The sequence below is a fragment of the Mesoplodon bidens genome (assembly GCF_964165515.1).
Source record: "Mesoplodon bidens genome assembly, chromosome: Y".
Taxonomy (NCBI): Eukaryota; Metazoa; Chordata; class Mammalia; order Artiodactyla; family Ziphiidae; genus Mesoplodon; species Mesoplodon bidens.
In genome coordinates, this window is record NC_138180.1 from 49,447,823 (window position 1) to 49,467,791 (window position 19,969).

Consider the following 19,969-nt stretch of genomic DNA (forward strand, 5'->3'; position numbering starts at 1 on the left):
TTGGTTCCTGGAAGTGAACAAACTGGATTGTCCACCCAGACATGCCCTGTGTTGCAGCCACGGCACCAGGGCAAGGGGGACGCTCTCCAAGGATCTCTGTACCAGGACGTCTGATGCCTTCATCACCTGTATCTACGTCCTTGCTTATTTTTGCAGCAAATCTTTAGGAAGCTTCAAAACCCAGGCAACTCCCTAAGCTCCTTCTAAGGAGCCAACTTTTCCTAACATGGAGATCTCCTGCATTATCCCTGCTGTTTCCAATCCTTCACCCTGGCGTTGGACGTTTTTTTTTTTAATATTCCTTTTGGGGGGCGGAGTCACGATGGCGGACTGGACTAGGAGGACACAGAATTCGCGTCTCCGCGCAACTAGGGCACCTACCAGGTACCGGTAGGGGACCACGGACACCTAAGGGGACAGCAGGAACCCCCAGCGACCGCATAGGACGTTGGGGGTGAGGAGAAGGGAGCGGGGAAGAGAAGTGAAGGTGGGAGGGGACTGGCGCCCTGAGGGGCGGCTCGGGGAGGGGAAGGGATCCCTCGCCCGAAGGGGGAAATTGGGGAACCCCTGGGAGGAGAGGATCAGAAGGGAGCGTGGCCGGGTTTCCCCTGCCCACTTGGGCCCCCAGGAACCTGCTGAGATCCCGGGCCTGATCTTCTGCCCACCGAGGCCCCCTCCAGCCACGAGGATCCTGAGGGAGAGGGAGGGAGGGAAGGGGGAGCACAAGTAAAGGCCGGAGCTCAGGGACCGGCACTCCCCAAGGGGCGGCTGGGGGAGGGGAGGAGTTCCTACACCCACCTGTGGTTAGAGGTCCAGCGGGGATGGGGGAGACCCTGGGGGAGGGGGGGGCGCGGAGGAACGGAAGGGAACGCAGCCAGCACTGTCCCTGTCCACTTAGGCACCGGGAAGCCTGTTGGGCTACTGGGCCTAATCCTCTGCCCTGGGAGCCTCCCTCCTGCCACTCAGAGCCCAAGCCCCGCCCCTGCACCCCACCCAGGGCCCCACCTCTACACTCGGAGACCCCCCCTCCGAGACCCCCTCCAACGTGCTGGACCTAAACCCCACACACACACACCCACCCAGGGCCCGTCCCACTCCACTCCAGAGGCCGTCCTTTCCACAGGCTGCCTGTCCCCTTCCACGCGGGTCCTGAGCAGAGGCCCCGCCCCACCCTGAACCCCACCCCTGCCTAAGTTCCACCCCCGCCTCAACTCCGCCCCCATAGCCAAGGCTTTTGGGGTTTTTTTTTTTGCTTTTTTCCTCTTTTAGATTGGGGTTCTGTTTTACTTTGTTGATTCACTGTTGTTGATTCATTTATATCTTTATTTTTTCTTATAAATCTTTTTTCTTTTCAAAAATTTTTTTAAATTAATTAATTAATTTTGTTTTGGCTGCACTGGGTCTTCGTTGCTGTGTGCGGGCTTTCTCTAGTTGTGGTGAGTGGGGGCTAACTCTTCGTTGCAGTGCACGGGCTTCTCATTGCTGCGCCGTCTCTTGTTAAGGAGCATGGGTTCTAGGTGCGTGGGCTTCAGTAGTTGTGGCACATGGGCTCAGTAGTTGTGGCTCGCGGGCTCTAGAGCGCAGGCTCAGCAGTTGTCACACATGGGCTTAGTTGCTCCACGGCATGTGGGATCTTCCCGGACCAGGGCTTGAACCCGTGTCCCCTGCATTGGCAGCCGGATTCTTAACCACTGCACCACCAGAGAAGTCCAAAATCTTTTATTTTTATAATTTTATTTTATTCTTTATACTTTGTTATTGTTCTGCTCCTTTTGGCTTGTCCCCCCTCACCCCCCCCCCGTTTTTTTTTTCTTTTTTCTGTTGAGGTTTTGTTTTATACTGTTGCAAATGTTTCAATTATATTTTGATTTTTCCTAATATATTTTTTATCTTTCTAATTTTATTTTGTATTTTATTCTTTGTTATTGTACTGCTCCTTTTTTTCTTTTTACTCTTTTTTTGTGTGTGTGTGACACTGTGCAGCTTGCGGGATCTTGGTTCCCAGGATGGAGGTTGGGCCTGAGCTCCTGTGGTGGGAGCTCCAAGTCCAAACCATTGGACTAATAAAGAACCGTAGGCCCCAGGGAATATCAATCAGAGTGAGACCTCCTGGATGTCCTCATCTCAGCACTATGACCCGGCTCTAGCCAACTGCGTGCAAACTCCAGTGCTGGACGCCTCAGACCAAACAACCAGTAAGACAGGAATACAGTCCCACACATTAAAAAAAAACCAAAAAACAAAAACGAAACTACAAAAGAATATGTTACAGGTGAAGGAGTAAGGTCAAAACCTACAAGACCAAATAAATGAAGACAAAATAAGCAACCTACCTGAAAAAGAATTCGGAATAATGATAGTAAAGATGATCCCAAATCTCAGAAACAGAATGGAAAAAATACAAGAAACTTTTAACAAGGATCTAGAAGAACTAAAGAGCAGACAAACAGTGATGAACAACAAAAAACTGAAATTAAAAATACTCTAGAAGGAATCAATAGCAGAATAACTGAGGCAGAAGAACAGATAAGAGAGTTGGAAGATAAAATGGTGGAAATAACTGCCAGGGAGCCGAATAAAGAAAGAAGAATGAAAAGAATTGAGGACAGTCTCAGAGTTACCATACGATCCAGCAATCCCACTCCTGGGCATATACCCTGAGAAAACCATAACTCAAAAAGACACATGCACCCCAATGTTCATCGCAGCACTATTTACAGTAGCCAGGACACGGAAGCAACCTAGATGTCCATCGACAGATGAACGGATAAAGAAGATGTGAAAAAAACAAAAAAGAAGAAGATGTGGCACATGTATACAATGGAATATTACTCAGCCATAAAAAGAAACGAAATTGAGTTATTTGTAGAGACGTGGATGGACCTAGAGTCTGTCATACAGAGTGAAGTAAGTCAGAAAGAGGAGAACAAATATTGTATCTTAATGCATATATATGCATATATATGCGATTTAAAAAAGCGGTACTGATGAATCTAGTGGCAGGGCAGGAATAAAGACGCAGACGTAGAAAGCAGACTTGAGAGCGTGGGGCAGTGGAAGGGGAAGCTGGGATGAAGTGAGAGAGTAGCATGGACATATTATGGGGAAGGATGCACACCTCTGTGACTGTATTAAAAGTCATTAAAATGTACACTTTTACACGGCTGATTTGTATGGTATGTGAATTATATCTTAATCAATTTGTCAGAAAAAAAAAACTGCACGAAATAAATAAATAAAAATGCTCCTTTTATCTAAGCAATGAACAGATGCAACATTGTTACCATGGGAGAGACAAAGAACTCTCTCCTTTGTGTGTCCATTTGTTTCCAAGAATGGAAAGAAACTGAGAGCAAGAATTCTAAAGGTTCCAGCAGGTGAGCATGGACACACAGTATGCGCCCGATATTTGTGGAATAAATCTTCTGCAGGTTGAATGGTGTCCCCCTCAAAAAAAAAAAAAATAGTGTAGGAGTCCTAACCCATAGTACCTCAGAGTGTGCCCTTACTTGAAGACACGGTCTTGACATATGTAATGAACTTAGAAGGTAGTCATGGGTCTGGGTGGCAATCCTATATGACTCATGTCCTCATAAAAAGGGGAGACTTAGACACAGAAATAGATGCATAGAGAAAACACAATATGATGAGATAGAGGAATAAGGCCGCTGTGTACAAGCCAAGCAGAGAGGCCTGGAACCAATCCTTTCCTCAAAAAGCATTAACCCTGCTGACCCCCTGATCTTGGACTTCTGGCTTGAGGCAATACCTTCCTGCTGTTGAGACTACCCGGTCTGTGGTGCTTTGATACAGGAGCCTAGCACACTTGGGTCACAGCCCCTCCACTAACTGGTTGATGAACTGCCTTCTCTGAGGTCCAGGGTCCTCAATGGGAAATCATGATTGGAGTAAAAACAGGGAATGTGTCTAACAGCGACAGCTCTAAAAAGACATACATGAATTGAGCATATACTATTTGCCAGTTCCAACAGCTTGACCTGCCTTGCGTCATTTAACACCCCTGTTTTACACACGAGGAAACGAAGGCACAGAGGTTTACTGCTTATTGTTGATACATTTGCTGAACTCAGGTGCCTCCAAGTGCAGTTTACGCACTTCACCAGAAACACAACGCTCAGATTTTAAAGTCTCTGAAACTTTCTTATTTCTGCTTCTTGAAAGATCCTATCTTTATGCTTAAACATGCATATGCAATGCCAACTAACACAATAGAAACGGGGTGGGGGAAAGTATTCCTGAGACTGGTCGAAAAAAAGAATGCTTTTCAGGTTGCCTTCAGAAAGTTTGGGGGGAAAAAAGAAAAAGAGCAATCAAAGACAGATGAGACATAAAGGAAAAACGGCCAGGCATTTTAAAACGTATTATTTCGGCCCTTTCCTATCAAACTTCGGCGGGGGGGCTGCTTCGACCAGCCAGGGACGCTCGGGGGATAAAGGCGGAAAGGATGCAGACCTGCGCGCCTGCGCCTTACGAAGCACGCAGGAAGCCGGGCGGGCAAGACTGACACGGAAACCTGCCCGGCGTCCAGGGACGGGCGCTCCGGGCCGGGACGAAGCCACCGGGGTCCCCGTAACTAAGGCCACCTGGCTACCCATTTACTTGGTGGCTCTCAAGGATGCCAACCTGAGCATCTATGCACTCCTTCCGTCAACCCCATGCGCCGTCGTCCCTCCACGCCCTCCCTCCTTCCTCATGCCTTTTCCAAATTCGAGCCAGGCATTGGCACCTAGATTAGGAACTCGGCTCTGCTCCGCCCCTTGACTCAGCGTCCCAGCCCGTTTACGGGTGTGAAGTGAGCGGGCGGGGGGGGTGGTGGATGCGGGCAAACCTGTCGCGCCCGCGCGTGCCGCTTCTTAGCCCCGCGGCGACGGCTGGGGTGACTGTTCTCGGCGCGCGTGCGCAGGACATGCCGGCGCGGCCCACAGTGCGCGGGAGCGGCTCCGGTCGTGCATTCCAGGACCCTCGGAAGGAGGCCAGACGCCGGCGAGCCGCGGAGGCGCAGGGCGCGCGATTTTTGAGGAACCGCGCGAGGACGCTTGAGGCGCGCGCGCGCAGAGCGGCTCGGGGCGCACGGGGCTTCACGGAGCGCGCGTGCGCGAGAGCGTCCCGGGGCGCGTGCGCGAGGAGGCCGGGGGCGGCGCGTGCGCAGCACGGCTCGGGGCGCGCGGGGAGGCCCGGAGCGCGCGTGCGCGCGCCTCTTCCCCACCCCCAAGTCGGCCGAGACGGCGGCACAATGGCGGCGCCCTTTCCCCCGCTGCGTCCCGTCACCCACCTGCTTTTTGACCTGGACGGCCTCCTTCTGGGTGGGTAGCCTGCGGCCGCCTCCGCGAGGGCTGTCCGGGGAGGGTGTGGGCGGGGGGCACAGGCTCTCAGGGGAGGGGGCCGCGGCGGGACGGTGTGCGGGGCCCCCGGGTTGGCGGGCGGCGGGGGTGCAGGGCCCACGTCCGGCCGGCCGCGCTCGTGGCTGAGGCGTCGACGGCGCCCGGGGCACTTACTTCCGGCGGCCGCGCGGCGCGTGGGGACGGAGTGCGTGGGGGGGCGGTGCGTGAGGGCGCGGTGCTCGGGGACCACCGCGCGGGCGGGAGGTTGGCTTCGGGCCTCGGGGGCCGCGGGCGCTGCGCGCGCAGCCGGGCCTCCATTTCCCCGTCTGCACCCCGGCCTCCAGGATCCCTGCCGGCTTGCTCCGAGGTGCACGCACCTTGCTCGTAGCATCCTACAGGGCAGGGTCCTCCACCCGCCGATTTGGGGGCCTCTGCCGACGTCTGGAGGCGTTTGGGGTGGCCTAGCTGGAGGGTGGGAGTTTACTGGCGTCCAGAGGGTAGCGGCTGGGATGCGGCGGAACCTCTCGCGGTGCACAGGACCGCTCCACGCCACCGCGACTGCTCCAGACCCAAGTATCTGTAGCGCGAAGGCGGCGGAGGAGCCGTGCTCAGCGGTCTGGCTGGTCCGAGTGACTCCCAGCAGGGACATCACCGGGGAGCAGCAGTTTTGCAGTGCAGAGCCCGGGTCCCCACCCCACAGCTGCCCAATCAGAATCTACATTTTCACCCAAGTGCCGGAGAGTTGGAGGTGCACACCCGTGCTGTGGCTTTGAGCGGTTAACAATCCTGTGCGCGCCGAACAGCCCCGTAGTCGATGGTGGTAGGCATGAACTTACCCACCGAGGCGAATTCAAGTAGCATTCGTAGAAAACGCTGCATTTATAACTCAACAGAGAACTGCTGTGAACTCTACCCTACAGCTTGGGCGTATGTTTCATGACACTACGCGGTGTTACGGGGTTAGGAAACGCGTTCTGACCTCATTGTCTCCGGAGGGCTTCATAGGACTTGAAAAATGTCTGCATGCTTTACGTAGGCTACTAACCTGGTGGAGGTGTGCATACATCAGTGCTGCCCTCATAAAATCCTGCAAGGTGGGAGGAGATGTTTGCACTGACAATTAAAAACAAAATCGGCACCACTCAGAGAGGGAAAGTTACTTGCCCAAGGTCACACAGCTAATAAGGGACAGAACTGAGAAATGACTCCAGATCGATCTGAATCTAAATGTAAGTGATATCGTGCGCATTTTACAGGGGGAGTGTGACCTTGCCCCCATGATCATTTGGCTCACTGGTTCAGTAGTAATGGCACTGATTTTTTAAAGGCACACAAAAAACAGTCTTATTTGTATGGACCCAGAGATACAAACGAATGAATTCCTAAGGGGGAAAATAAATTCCCATAGAGGTAGAACAGTGTATGCAGCTACTAAATCTGAAATGACTCAATTTCAAAAAGCATCTGGGATTCGTAAGTAGAGTTTGGAGACGTGAGTTTTCCTGCTCAGGTGGTCAAGTTAAATTGTCAGATAAATTCCTTATGCTGTAATGAAAAGTCCAGAGAACATGTTTTGCGAGTCTTATGAATTTTAATACAAACTGAGGTGTCCCATTAAAATTCAATTTGTTAGACTTCTCAATGAGCTTGATGCTTCATCCCCACTCAAGGTGCACACATACCTGTTCCCCGGAGCCATGAATGTGACTTATGTGGCGGTGCCTGCAGGGGCAGTTATCAACCAGGGTCTCCTCTTGGCTAGTTCAGGCACGTTTAAAGTTTATCAGGCATTGGTCTGGCACTGTTACCCAGTCCTCTGAACTGGTCAGAGAAACAAGAATTAGTGGCCTTTGGGAAGATAAGAGCTGGCTCTTCTTTCCCGCTTCGTTCTCTGCCCTTTACCTCATTTCACCCTGACTCTTTGAGGCGGTAAGGCCTTGCAGAACTTTATCAGAAAGGCACCTTTGCTTATTATTTTTTTTTTTTTTTAACAAAATGTCTGGTATAAAACACCACTTTCCAGAATGTGCTCCTTTACCTCATTTAATCTACTTGATTATACCTGTTCTAATTCTTAAGCACCTGACTTCAGTTGTCTGTTGTTTGCATAACAATGTATCCTCAGTTTATTATGAGGTGTTTTTAGGTGGGCCTGCTTTTCAGAATTGTGAATCCATTTCCCTAGTAAGTTCTGTTTGTTAATGTAGCCCCAACCCTTGTATTCTCAGGGAAGTGCAATTGAAAATAAAGAGTTGCATGGGGAAACTTGTTTAACCGGAGGAGAATGAGGAAGTTAGTGGAGATATTTGCAGAAATGTTGACCAGAAACCCAGGGTTACTTTCTAGTGCTTTTGAAATGTTTGATGCTGTTTTCCTTTCAATTTTTGGAATCTGTTTTTGTTGACAGAGGTAACAATTAGCTGTGAGCTAGGTAGTAATTTTGACCCTCAAATGCCATTTAGAGACAGAGACCAAGGGGACTGAGATTATTTATGAACAAGGATAAGATTTTTTATTTTTTATTTAATTTTTTGCTGTACGCGGGCCTCTCACTGTTGTGGCCTCTCCCGTTGCGGAGCACAGGCTCCGGACACGCAGGCTCAGCGGCCATGGCTCACGGGCCCAGCCGCTCCGCGGCATGTGGGATCTTCCCGACTGGGGCACGAACCCGTGTCCCCTGCATCGGCAGGCGGTCTCTCAGCCACTGCGCCACCAGGGAAGCCCGGACCATTCTCTTTAAGAGACAAGAAAGTTGGTGGTCCAGAGTCCTGCTATCTGATAGGAGTAGCACCACGTAAGATTTTGTTATAGCAATATTAAAGAAGCAAAAAGACACAGAGGAAATGAACTTGAATGGTACTATTTTTCCTATCCTGACACATCCAAAATATTGTTACTCAACACATGATTAGTAAAAAAAAAAAATAGTTGAGATAGTTTACGTTCCTTTTTGTTACCTAGCCTTTGAAATTTGTGTGTATCTTACACTCACAGGGCATCTCAGCTCAAACTAGCCAGATTTCATGGGTTCACTTGCCACGTTTGGCCAGTGCCTACCGTATGGGACAACCCAGGTACAGAGCCTTAGGAAGCAACTCACTGATGCCTGCTGTTGATAACGGGGCCAGATGGAGGGTGGATGTTAAGAATATTCAGAATTAGGAATGCTGATATATGTAAAATGTGGTATAGATAAAATATGCTTTCTAGGAGTCTGTTACAGTAATTAAATCCTTAAAGAATCAGCCAGGAAAAATAAAAAGCTTATTTTCAAATGTTTAAAAAATAAGCAGAAAAATAATACGATAGATCTGTGAGGGGAAATACGACTCTTTGCAGTGTCGATTATAATTGACCACGTCTCCATAAACACACAGAGATGGCAGGATTTTAATGGGTGACACCTGGCTTTTACTTCACCTTCACGTAGAGGAATAGATCCCCTGTCCTGTACCTGTTTGTACTCCTTTAGCTTCCTGCTTGCCAAATATTAATCATAGCACTTGAGACCGTGTGGAAGTGCCCGTTTCTCCGTCCGGGGCCCAGGGTACAGCGTGAACTCTGGGTGGAGGTGGGACCTTGGTGGTGCTCCTGGGGCTCAGGGATCCATTGTTGACCGAAGCAGCTCGCAGCCCTGCCCAGTCTGCTCGGAATCCGCTGTCACCCGTCGTCCTCTGGCTCACCTCACCTACGCTGGTTTCTGTGGGCGCTGGGACCTCCACAAAGCTGATGACAAGCACAGGATCTCCCTGTACAGCTGTAGCACACGCCCTAGATGAGTTTTCGGAAGAGCTTTTGTACATTGTATTTGACCCTGTGTAACACATACGAGGTTTAAAAGTGGAGATGATGAGGTTTTCGGCGTCCATGGGTTCCTATCCTGTAACGTGACTCAGTCCAGACGTTCCCAGAGAGTCTCAGGAAGGTAGAGCAGAATAAACGCTCGTTCGGGATGGCCGGTGTGAGGTTACTGTCTGCCCTTGGGGCTCCCGGAGACACCCTCACCCCGTCCCTGGCTTGTTGTGTGCCTTGGGGTCTCGTCACGGATGTCAGGGTACCTGTGCTACGGCACGTTCCCCTTCTCTCTGCCCTGCCCCCAACCCCCGGAACTAAGGGCACACGCTCGCGTTTGATGTCACCTTACCAGGCGACATTTAGGTCCCTTCTACATTTGCACAGGAGGTGGCGGAAATTCGGAGGCCAGTCTGAGGCCTTGTGGCCGAGCAGAGCCCACGCAGAAGGGGGCCCTGACTTGTACTTCCTCAGTTTGGAGTAAGACGCTGGTAGGGGCAGGCGAAGGTACGTACCCATGGACTCTGTTGAATGTCAGGAAATTCATCAGGAATAAGAAAGCACTCGAGGGGGGACCGAGGTGGGTAAATTCAGGTCCCGTTGGCCGTGCTTCCTAATAGACCTGAGCCGTGTCAGCCTTTCCCGTGTTCTTGTGGTTAGTGGTTCTTACGCATCACAGCTGCTCCCATTTCTAGATTAACAGGAAGGTGAGATCAAAGTTGCAAAATTCTGCAGGTCAACGGGAGTTTGGTCCAACTGGTAACACGACTAAAACCTTCAGCAGGTTTCTGTCAGTGCAGGTGTGGAGTGCCCGTTCCCTGCTTCCTCCTAGCTTCCTCGTCCTCCTCGTCGTGTGCTTTTATTTAGAATCTTAGCTGTGCAAACTTTTTTTTTCCCCCTCTCTCGAACCTGTTTTTCCTTTCTTCTCCTTGGAAAGCTGTGTGTGTGGGATTCTTTGGTCACTTTTGTCTTTCTGATTATTCTCTGCTTTCTCTGATTCTGTTCCTTTATTTTTTCTTTCATTTTTAAAGCTACTATAATTTATCCATTACACTGTGTCCTATTTCAGGGGTAGATGGAGATTTAATGCAATGTAAAAGAGCAAGGGAGATGATGCCCCCAAGAAACGTCCACCAAAAGCACTCATTACACAGGTGCCCAGGTGACTTTTCACAGCTTTGTTTGAGATGTTTGAAAAGTGATGGATACCTAGCCTGTAGCTGGAAGGTGCAGTAGTGTTATAGCAGAATGGCTTACAGTAGAAGATAAAGCTCTCACTGTCAGCTATATGTGAATACCGGTGACTCATAATTCTGGCATTTCGTATATTAAAAGCTTCATTTAACTGTGTTAAAATGGGGGGGGCAATGCTGGTCTGTGGTTTAAAGTTGCCTTTGGGGTGTCTAAGGAGAATTTTCTTGAGAACATAATAATTGTGACACACATGCATTTCTGCTCCAGAAATGTCTTCCCCCTTTGGCTTTGCCGAGGTGGACGGCCATCCTAACACCTCTCAACGTGCGTTCTGAGTGTCTGGCAGGTACGTGCCCACCTGCCTTCAAGGTGCGGCTCCCACACATCCTTCGCTCTGCTGCCTGCGGTCAGCAGCTTAGTGTCTGCGCAGAGAGGGGCGCACACCTGGGGTGAGGATGGTCTGCCCCACGCCCTTGCCTGGAGGGCAGTTCCATCGGCCTGGCTCCTGGCACTGGGCTGGCCAGTTGATGTCCCTTGACTCACCTCTCTAGGCCTAGAGACCAGGGCTGGATCCAGAGGCAAAGCAGAGTCTTCTCGACTCCCAGTCTGCCCACTGTCCAGTCTGTACGCGACATGAGAGCAGAGAGTTTGCGCACCTGAGCTTATCTGGGGCCTTGGAGACGCATCCAAAGTAAGCGGCAGGCTTCCGTCTCTCCGCTGCCATCATCGTGTCCTTGGTGAGAACTGGGCACCGTTGTGCTCTCTGGACCAGCATGTCCACCCGGTAGAGCTGCCTGCCGTGGAGGGAATGTTCGGTATCTGAGCTGCCCTGGACGGGAGCCACAGTGGGCACCCAGGGACATGAAATGCTGCCAGGGCAGCTGACGAATTGAACTCTTCCTTTTTTAGTTTTACTTCATTGAAGTAGCCACTTGTGGGTACCGTGGTGGACGACGCAGCTCTAGAGGAGTGAGTTCACTCATTCCTTATCTGTTCGGAATATACTATGCCGGGGGCTGCAGGGGGTTCACAGCAAGTCTCTTCTTCGTAGTGGTCTTGGAGTCCGGCTGGGACACAGCACACGCGTGAATCTCTGAGTAACTGCTGGCGGTCAGCGCGGCAAGGGCAGGAGAAGGGGCGGGGTAGCCACTTGCACTGAAATCACTGGGAGGTTGTGCTCTCGAGGGCAGATGGGAGGACGGTGGGTATTCCAGACCGGGAGGACAGATGGCTGAGCAGTACACACGCTTTCTGAAGCAGAGAAGCGCTTGTTTTGATCACGCAGAGAGTCGTAGTTAAAAAAAAAAAAAAGAAAGACTTGTTATTAACGATGGTGTTGAAGTGTGGGGGTGAGGATGATCTCTGCCTGGTGGATAGTACTCTGGTGTTTTCCACACTGGGTTCCAGATGGTAGTCAAGTCCCTTTAGCCTGTTTTGAACGAGAAAACCTCGCCCCATCCCCTAGCTGCATGGCCTGTGTTTTCGCCGTGAGAGGGGCTCTTGGAAGAGCGCGGGCTGGTTCTCTCAGAGGATGTTCCGCGTTCCGGATTGGCCTGCTGGTTTCCTACTCCTGCCACCTTGCTTGTTCTCCAGCCCTCGTATTCCCTCTGATCCAGACCTCGTGCCCGTGCCTCACTTGGCCTCCCTCAGCCATTTCTGCCAAGAGCATACTGCACCAACTCACGGCCTTTTGGGGTAGATGTTCCATGTGGTCAGTGCCCTCCTTCGAGTAAGGTCTTGTCGTATCAAGACAGCTCTTGTCTTCCGTGGTAGTGCATGGGATGTTTCAGTGAGAAGCCAGGAGCCTGAGGGACCCGGTATCGGCGGTGACGTAATGCCTGTGCGTCCCGAAGGCCTGAACCATGAGGCAGAAAGCCGGGCAGGGGTGCTTGCGGGGAAGTGGAGGGCCGCCCGGCCACTGCTCACCCTCAGGAAGCCAGGGTGGCTCTGTGAGATGGACCCCCTTGCATCCCTGCAGCTCTGCCTGACTTGGATCACGTGCCCTGATCTCTGCCAGCAGTGTTAGGGGACGGGGTCCAAGGGCATCCCCACCTTTGCCATCAGACTCATGAGAAAGCATATGTTCATCAAAGCAGATACGGTTGCCTGCGCCGCGTCCACTTTTGCCACGTAAACCTTTCCAGCAGAGCCGTATATTTGTCAATGTGGTTCTGTGTTCCCCACCATTTATATGTTTTCCCCATGCCATCGGAGCAGCATTCATGGCTGCTTAAAAGCAGCTAAGTTCTGGATTTCTAAATATCATACCCAAGGAAAGGAACCGAGACTCTGGGGAGAAGAGGCCAGTTCCAGACTGGGGCCTGTGAAACCCAAGATGAGCGTGGGCACCTTTCCAGAGGCAGGGCAGGGGGTCCCACTGGCGAAAGGCAGGGTGAGTGGAAATCAAAGGAATAATGACTGTGATGGATTTTAAGACTCCTAAGTTTTTAAAAAAGCAATCTGTGAGTCATGATCCTTAAAAGAAAAGAGAGGGGAGACACGGGCAGCAGGAGAATGCCAGTTAATATGGAAAGAATGGTCGAATTCGTCAGGTCGCCGTCTTGCAGGCCTCACTGTCCATGCTTCAGACAGGCGGCACTGGTGGAAACCAGGACCGTTGGGTTCACTGGGGGCGAGGGTGTTCAGACAGTGCCAGAGTGCCACCCCGACAGGGTGCTGACACACAGCACAGGCGGACACGCAGCTTCGTGATGGACAGTTCTGGGGGCCACCACTTAACCGACGCATCCCGCGCAGCTGTGTCAGCGGGGGAGCCGCTGGCTGCCCTGTGCTGCCACGGCAGTTTACCTGAGTCCAGTCGAACTTCTAGGTGTCCTTTCTAGTCTGGAGGGACGGAGGAACGGACCGGCCAGATCCAGAATGCAGGGCATTCTGCAAGGTCGCTGGGTGGACTGTTGAAAGTGTCCGATGTCACGGGAAATGACTGGGGTGGGGTGCTCTAGTTTACAGGAGGTTAAAGGGACCTGAGTACCAAATGCAGCGGATCTTAGATTGGGGTGGGGGGAGATCTTATAGAAGACATTTTTGGGGCAGTTGGAGAATGCGGTGTGCAGTGGCTAATTAGATGATGTCATTCAGTCGTTGCTGATGGGCCGGTTCTGGTGCTAGGAGTCATGGCTGTGTAGAAGAGTGTCTTTATTTGATGGAGAAGCATGCAGAGGTATAAAGGAATAAATGGCAGAGTATCTGCAAATTTTTAGGTTTATTGCTTACAGATGTAGGTTATATGGGTCTTTTCTGTGCTTCTTTCGACTTTTCTATGTATTTGAAAAAAGTTAAAAAAAAAAAAAAGGAATGGGAGGATTAAGCCTGAAGCACGAACCCCTGAAAAACAAAACCAAACTATGAAGTAGTCATCAGTCGATTCTATTTAAAGAGACAAGAATATAAAACGTACATCTTTACAAGATTCGCGTGAACAGTGTAAAATAAACAGTTCCAGAGCCTTCGGCTCCCTGGAGAATTTAGGTGGCGGTGCATTCCCTGGTGTCGTGTGATAGCAGAAGACAGTTGGAAAAGAAGAGACCCCTTCACTGTTCTCATCCTCTCTATCCACTTCCTTGTCTTTTTCTCACAGTGCGTTTGGACCTGGGCCCCAGGATTTGTAAAGACATTCGTGTACCAAATTTTCTTTTGGTGGAATCTTAAAATGGCAGCTGATATTTAGTCAGGAGATCACACTCAAAAAAAAAAAAAGAAAAAAGAAAGAAAAGCTTCCTAAATGACTTACCAAAGTAGCCACCCACACCGATCCCTGCATCTCACGCGGTGTGCTGATTAGACCTGGCGACCGCCACGTCCCTCTGGAGCCCGTCAGCTGAGCCCCGGGCACCCGTGACTGGTTCTTCTGCAGCTCTCAGCAGATGTCTGCAGCTGCGGGCCGGGGCTGCTCTCATCCCTTACTCCTTGTCAGCTGCCAGGGTCCAGGGAAACCTGAGGTTGGCGCTTGAGCTGGAGTGAAGTAATGAGATGGGTATTAACAGGGATGCCCGCATGTTGTCCACGTTCCCTGGGCTGGTGCAGTCCCTGGCGTGAGGGCCCTGGGGGCTACCTGTTCGTACCTAGACGGGGTTCTCTTTCCCTTGTTCATCTCAATTTCAGTGGCTTGGAAACCTTTCTGCTCTTGCTTTAAAAAAAGGAAAGTCACTTGGTTACTGAAGAAATGTTTTGTGCCAGCAAGATGTTATTTGTATTTCTGTTCTGGCCACACATAGTCATGAATTTCAGTCGGTCCCCTAGTACGTTCCTGTCTTCTCTCTGCATCTCTTATTTCCCTTATTTATCTTACCGCAAAGCATTTCCTTTGGTTGCATTGACAACATTTATTTTTTTGCATGATGACTACATATAATCAAGGCAGACTTCAAACCAGCTGAGTTACTGCCTTGTGCCACCGTGTATTTTGACCTTGGTACCGACATCTTGATGACCACACATCAGCTTTTAAAGTGGTAGGTTCAAGTGACTGGCTTTTCAGAGTGGAATTCTAGTCGACTTTGAGATGTGCTTGGACAACCCAGCGAGCTGGCTGGAGAGCCCAGTGAAAATCAGGCCCGGTCTCTCCTACTTGGTTGTTTCATCACGTATCTGTGTGGGCAGCACTGGTGTCGTGTCAGAACTCCCAGACGCCTCTGTTGCCGGGCAGCCCTCACTGGTACAGGTGCCAGTGGGAGTCCTCCCTTAAAGGCCAGGTAGCTGATGGCGAGTGCTTTAGTTTTATCTCAGACGGGCGATGAGGAGACTGCCCACAACCCCCTTGGCTGACGGAAAACGTTAGGTGCTGCTTGGATGAAGCTTGGTTCACTGCGCCCCGGGGTACTTGCTCTGCCTGCTGACTTGGTGAAATTCCCCATCCCCTGGTGTTCTCCCCAGGGTCCTGCCCGCTCCCACCTTCAGCACATCACAGATGGTGTGGGACGTCTTCTGGGACTTCAGCATCTCATTAAGATATAAAAGCAGTCAGATCCAAGATCACGTGCTAGCTGACCCAAGGCCCTTACGGCACTGTTTAACGTGACTTTGCAAAAGAGATTTAATCATCCAGATACATGATGCAGCCCTTCTTAATACCATTAATATTTATCATTAGATCACGTAAAGGAACATCCTCACTCAGTGAGCAGATGGCCCTTCTGTGAACTTCATATCTTTATGTAATCGCACCTGTAATACTGAATAATAAGGGTGGTGTATCTGTCTTGACATTTACAATATCGTTTCTGCTCGTTGGGCTGGGAGTACAGTCAGGGTCCTGAATTTGAGGGTGTGCTTTAACACTGGCCTCTTCGTCGGTGCCCTAGTTTGGGGTGAGTTTGCAGGACGCTGCAGGCATCCTTTTGTCCTTCCCATCACTGGTGCCGCCCCCCGGGCTCGGCCCTGGCCCTCCCTTCCTCCCCGGAGGAAAGGCTTCCTTCTCTTCTGGGTGTAAGCAGCTCCTCCTCCTCCTTCTTCTTCTTCTTCTTCTGATGCTTCTGTACCTCAGCATAAAGTGTGCTACATCTGTCATTTCAACAAAACCTCTCGGGCTTCCCTGGTGGCGCAGTGGTTAAGAATCTGCCTGCCAGTGCAGGGGACTCAGGATCGAGCCCTGGTCCGGGAAGATCCCACATGCCGTGGAGCAACTAAGCCCATGTGCCACATCTACTGAGCCTGTGCTCTAGAGCCCGCGAGCCACAACTACTGAGCCCACGAGCCACAACTACTGAGCCACACGCCTAAAGCCCTGCTCCGCAACGAGAGAAGCCACCACAATGAGAAGCCCACTCACTGCAGCGAAGAGTAGCCCCTGATCACCGCAACTAGAGAAAGCCCGCATGCAGCAACAAAGATGCAACGCAGCCATAAATTTAAAAAAAATAAACAAAACCTCTGCTCCCTCATTGCCGTGTCCTGCACACAAACTGCCTTCCGCCTGCGTCCCGTGGACGTCATTTGCACGAAGGGAGCAGTGACTTCCGTGATGCCAGACCACTCGGCATCTTTTCTTATGTTTCCAGAACTTTCTGCATCATGGGCCACTGCCCCGCTCCGTCCTGGGGGATCTATCTACGTGGCTTCACTTCTCCTTGTCTGTCTGTCCTCCTCTCCGCCTCTGTGTGGGGCCCTGGACTGGGCTGTGGACCCCGTCTCTCGGAGATCTCTTGTGGACGCACGGCCTCAGTGACCGCTCTTGCTCTCGGGCCTCCGTCCACTCTTCCCGGTGCCCGCGGGCTCTTCCACCCAGAGGTCGCACCCAAGCCCCGGGTTTCAAGCTGAGCCCAGAGCTCTTGGCCACATCTGCCGTCTTGCGTGCCCCGTGAGCCGCCCGCATTGGAGACTGGCAGGGACCTTCCTGTCTTCCGGTCCTCCCGCCCCCCTCCCCTCCCAACATGCCAGTACTGATTCCTCAATATTCAGAGCCACGTTTGTGTCCTTCAGCTGCCGCCGCCTTTCTTCAGGCCCTCCGTCTCCATCCTCTGTGGTAACGGTGAATATTTACCACGAGCCTTCACCGCGAGCCCCGCGCCGCCGGGCTCACATTGCCCGCCTCGGCTGTGTCCCTGGCAGCAGGCCGACGGCACCCCGCGCTGGCCGTCTCGGCTTTGCCCATTTTGCAGGTAGGGAAGCGAGGCTTCCTGAGGTCAAGTGACTTAACCTCAGAGGCAGTGCCCGACAGGTGTTGCCCCCGCCTCCTCTCGCAGCTCGAGAAAAAGAGGCAGTGATTCACCAGACTCAGGCGTGCTCACGGGCAGTTCCGTCAGTTCCAGAAACGTCAGTGGCAGCTGTTGAATTTTGGTGCTCGTGTTGGCGAGATTACAAGCCATGTTGCCCGTTGTATGTGTGTGAAGAAGGCTTTGACGAGAGGATACAGCTCCCCAGGAGTTTATCCCCAGAATGGTCCTACGTTCCCTTGTCGGAGGAATCTGGGTGTCAGCTGGTCCCTAAATACTTCCCAAGAGAAAAGGCCTTCATGCCCATAAAAATAACCCTCGACTCTACCTGTCGCGCATCGGATGCCCCCTCCCATGTAGTTATGTGTGTGTGTGCATGCTCGTCTGTGTGGTCATAACACAAACAATGTAAATCATCTCTGGGTCTGCCAGGTGCAGCCCGACGAACGCGTTCCTTTCTGGAAGTTCGAGCCGTATCTCGGCACTCATCTTGTTTAACCAGTCTGAGAGCAGCCTCGTGAAAACATTTCGAGTTGGCTTCTGGGTGGTTTGGGCCAGCCGCCCAAGGAGTTAATGTGGCTCAACGCTGCCAGCCTGTAGCCAGGTCCGTCCGCCTGGCTGTTGAGCATTTATCTGGGGATAAAGCTTTACGTTCAAAGGGGATTTCGGAAAAGCGTTACAGGACGGATCCACCCAGGCCGTCAAGGAGAGAGAGGTGTTCAGGGCCCTGCTTCGCTTCCTGAGTCCCACAGGCTTTCCTAGCAGGCCCACCAGACGCCGGGTACCGAGACCCGTGCAGGGCAGGGATACAAGGCCACGCAGGGGTGCCGTGGAGGCGGGCTGCAGGGGGCAGACATTTCCTGTCCTGCTGCCTTGACACGATCTGCTGAGCTGACCCAGTTCGCTGGGAGCCGGGCAGAGGAAGCCGGCTAGGTTCAGGGTGCCTCCCGGGAGACTGGGTCCGTTCCCAGCCTGGGGCAGGGCCGTCGGAGTCGGCTGGGTGGGGCAGCAGGGAGGGCTGCGAGGATCCCAGGCCAGCAGGGCGCTGTGTGTACGTCTCAGAGAGCAGGGCCTGGGGAAGAGGCTCCTTGCCCGGTGACAGGTGGCAGCAGAGGTCTCAGGAAGGGGACGGGGCGTGGTGAGCCTTGTGCCAGACGCAGGGACGTAGGCCTCACCTCCCAGCCATTGCCCAGCCTCACAGGCAGGGGATGCCGTACAAAGGCACTGTTGGTGGCGTGGATGGCTGCAGCTTACAGGCTGGGAGCTGGCTGGGGGTGTGTGGCCGTTGTCCCGGATCGGAAAATGATCCGACACGTACATACTCCTGCTACTCCGGCAGGGATCGCCGTGGGCCCTGCTCTTTCACCTGACAGCTGCCTGAACTTTGTCCACGCCATTACTGATTGGCGTGGACACTAGCGTGTAAAAGAAGGGCCTAAAATAATGTAAGCGTCCGGTAGTCGGATAATCAGAACGTGTTTCCCCAGATACAGATCTCATACATGGAAGCTAGATACCCAGACTCATGTTCACAAAACCCATCCCGCACCTATAGAGCTGTCTTATTTCCCAGCGTGCCCACCCACCTCCTCCTGATGATGGGAATCTCCAGTCTGGGAGCGCCAGGAGCATCATTCTGCCCCGGGCCCCGCCTCTCCGCCTGCGGTGCCCTGGGGTTCCAGCCCTTTTGCACCCTCCGCTCTTCTCGCGTCACCGACACACACGGGGGCCGCGTATCACGGGTGCTTAATATTACGGATGCGGCTGCTTGTGTGCTGAGTTGGCTCCTGTACACTGGGTTTTTAAAAAAGCCTGGCTGTCCCTTAAACACTTAATTTCTGCTTATTCTGTTGACAAATCTGGTAGACGTTAGTCATCACTGTTAAGAGGCCATGACAGTGTTTGACTCTGTTTACACATTTTTTAATCAACTGAAACACCTTTGTGCTTGTTAAGCTCCATTTATAAAGCTAGTATGTTTTATTTCCTTGTTCCATACTTCCCTCGTCTGAATTAACACGCAGAACCTTTCTGAATAGCCAGAGATCATTTTAAGCCTAGTAAATGAAGTTTATGATGAACGCAAAGTTCACTTGACTGTTCCAAGAGAGTTGCAATAATGTAGTCTTAAGTTGTTAGTGAAAATGAGTAATTCCAGTGTGTATTTCAAAGTTTATTTACAGCATTGTTGCCCCAGTCGGCCAAATTCCATTAAAGGGTACAAGTAATAAAGTAGTAGATAACACACAAACACAGCTTCAGTACCCTGCCTTCCCTTAAACATCTCTGTGAATGTTCTGGGGATCGAGAGGTGCCTGTCCATTAGAGAAAGCCTTTTCCCGCCCAGCTGATGAGATTTTCCGTTTCTTGGCATATGTGCATGTCTTTCCACCTAAATCCAATAATCTTTGAACCTGACAAGAATTTTTCACTCTTTCAGTCTACTTCCCAGGTCCATGCAAGTCCCAGAGAGGGCCATGAAAATAATACGTGACTGCCTGATGGATTTCTTTCGTGTCCTTTGTCTGACTTGGAGTAACACCGTGTAAGGCCATATACCCACGCGAGTCAGGAGATGAATAGAGGCCAGCCTTAATTCTGTGTCCGAGGAGCCTCTGCCTGCCCCCAGAGAGGCAACCTCTCTCACCTGCTGTCGTTCCCCAGGTCCTCGGAGCTTTTCTGGACTAAAAGCCAGTTCTGTTTGAGAACAGGATGGGCACTGTCACTGCTCAGCTCTCGGAGCCCCTGCAGTTGGAAGGCTTGGTCAGTTGAGCTCTCCCTGTGGTGACCGAGCTCTGCCTTCTTTGCTCAGGAAAGCTCCCACGTCACCAAAGGTACACTCTGCGTGGGAGGGGGAAGCACGCCTTACTGCTTTTTCGTCTTTGCAGAAATCCTGGGTAGCGTTAAATGACATCTGAGCTACGTGAACCAATGTGCACCTTGTAAACAGATGTTCTTTAAAAGAAATTT

At 51.7% G+C, this 19,969-nt stretch overlaps 2 protein-coding genes across 9 annotated transcripts in view; one reads left to right on the forward strand and one right to left on the reverse strand.

Moving 5' to 3' along the window:
- The window catches only part of LOC308609617 (steryl-sulfatase-like), a 169,530-nt gene extending 162,134 nt beyond the window's left edge, over window positions 1-7,396 (reverse strand). For 3 of the 7 annotated variants that reach the window (XM_081223344.1, XM_081223349.1, XM_081223352.1), the window contains exon 1: window positions 5,294-5,692. Coding sequence is in view for 1 of the 7 variants with exons in the window: in XM_081223343.1 (XP_081079469.1) it covers window positions 5,720-5,991 (272 nt within the window). In the remaining 6 variants the exon portion in view is untranslated. Of the gene's footprint in view, window positions 1-4,849; window positions 4,928-5,293; window positions 5,693-5,719 lie in introns of those variants that run through there. The other 4 variants (XM_081223343.1, XM_081223346.1, XM_081223345.1 and 1 more) reach the window with 4 other exon arrangements.
- Window positions 4,868-19,969, forward strand: part of LOC308609618 (pseudouridine-5'-phosphatase-like) — a 143,722-nt gene continuing 128,620 nt past the window's right edge. Inside the window, exon 1 of one of the 2 annotated variants that reach the window (XM_081223354.1) lies at window positions 4,868-5,324. In XM_081223354.1, the coding sequence (XP_081079480.1) occupies window positions 4,928-5,324 (397 nt within the window). In that variant the 5' untranslated portion in view covers window positions 4,868-4,927. The remainder of the gene's footprint in view (window positions 5,325-19,969) is intronic. The other variant, XM_081223353.1, reaches the window with a different exon arrangement.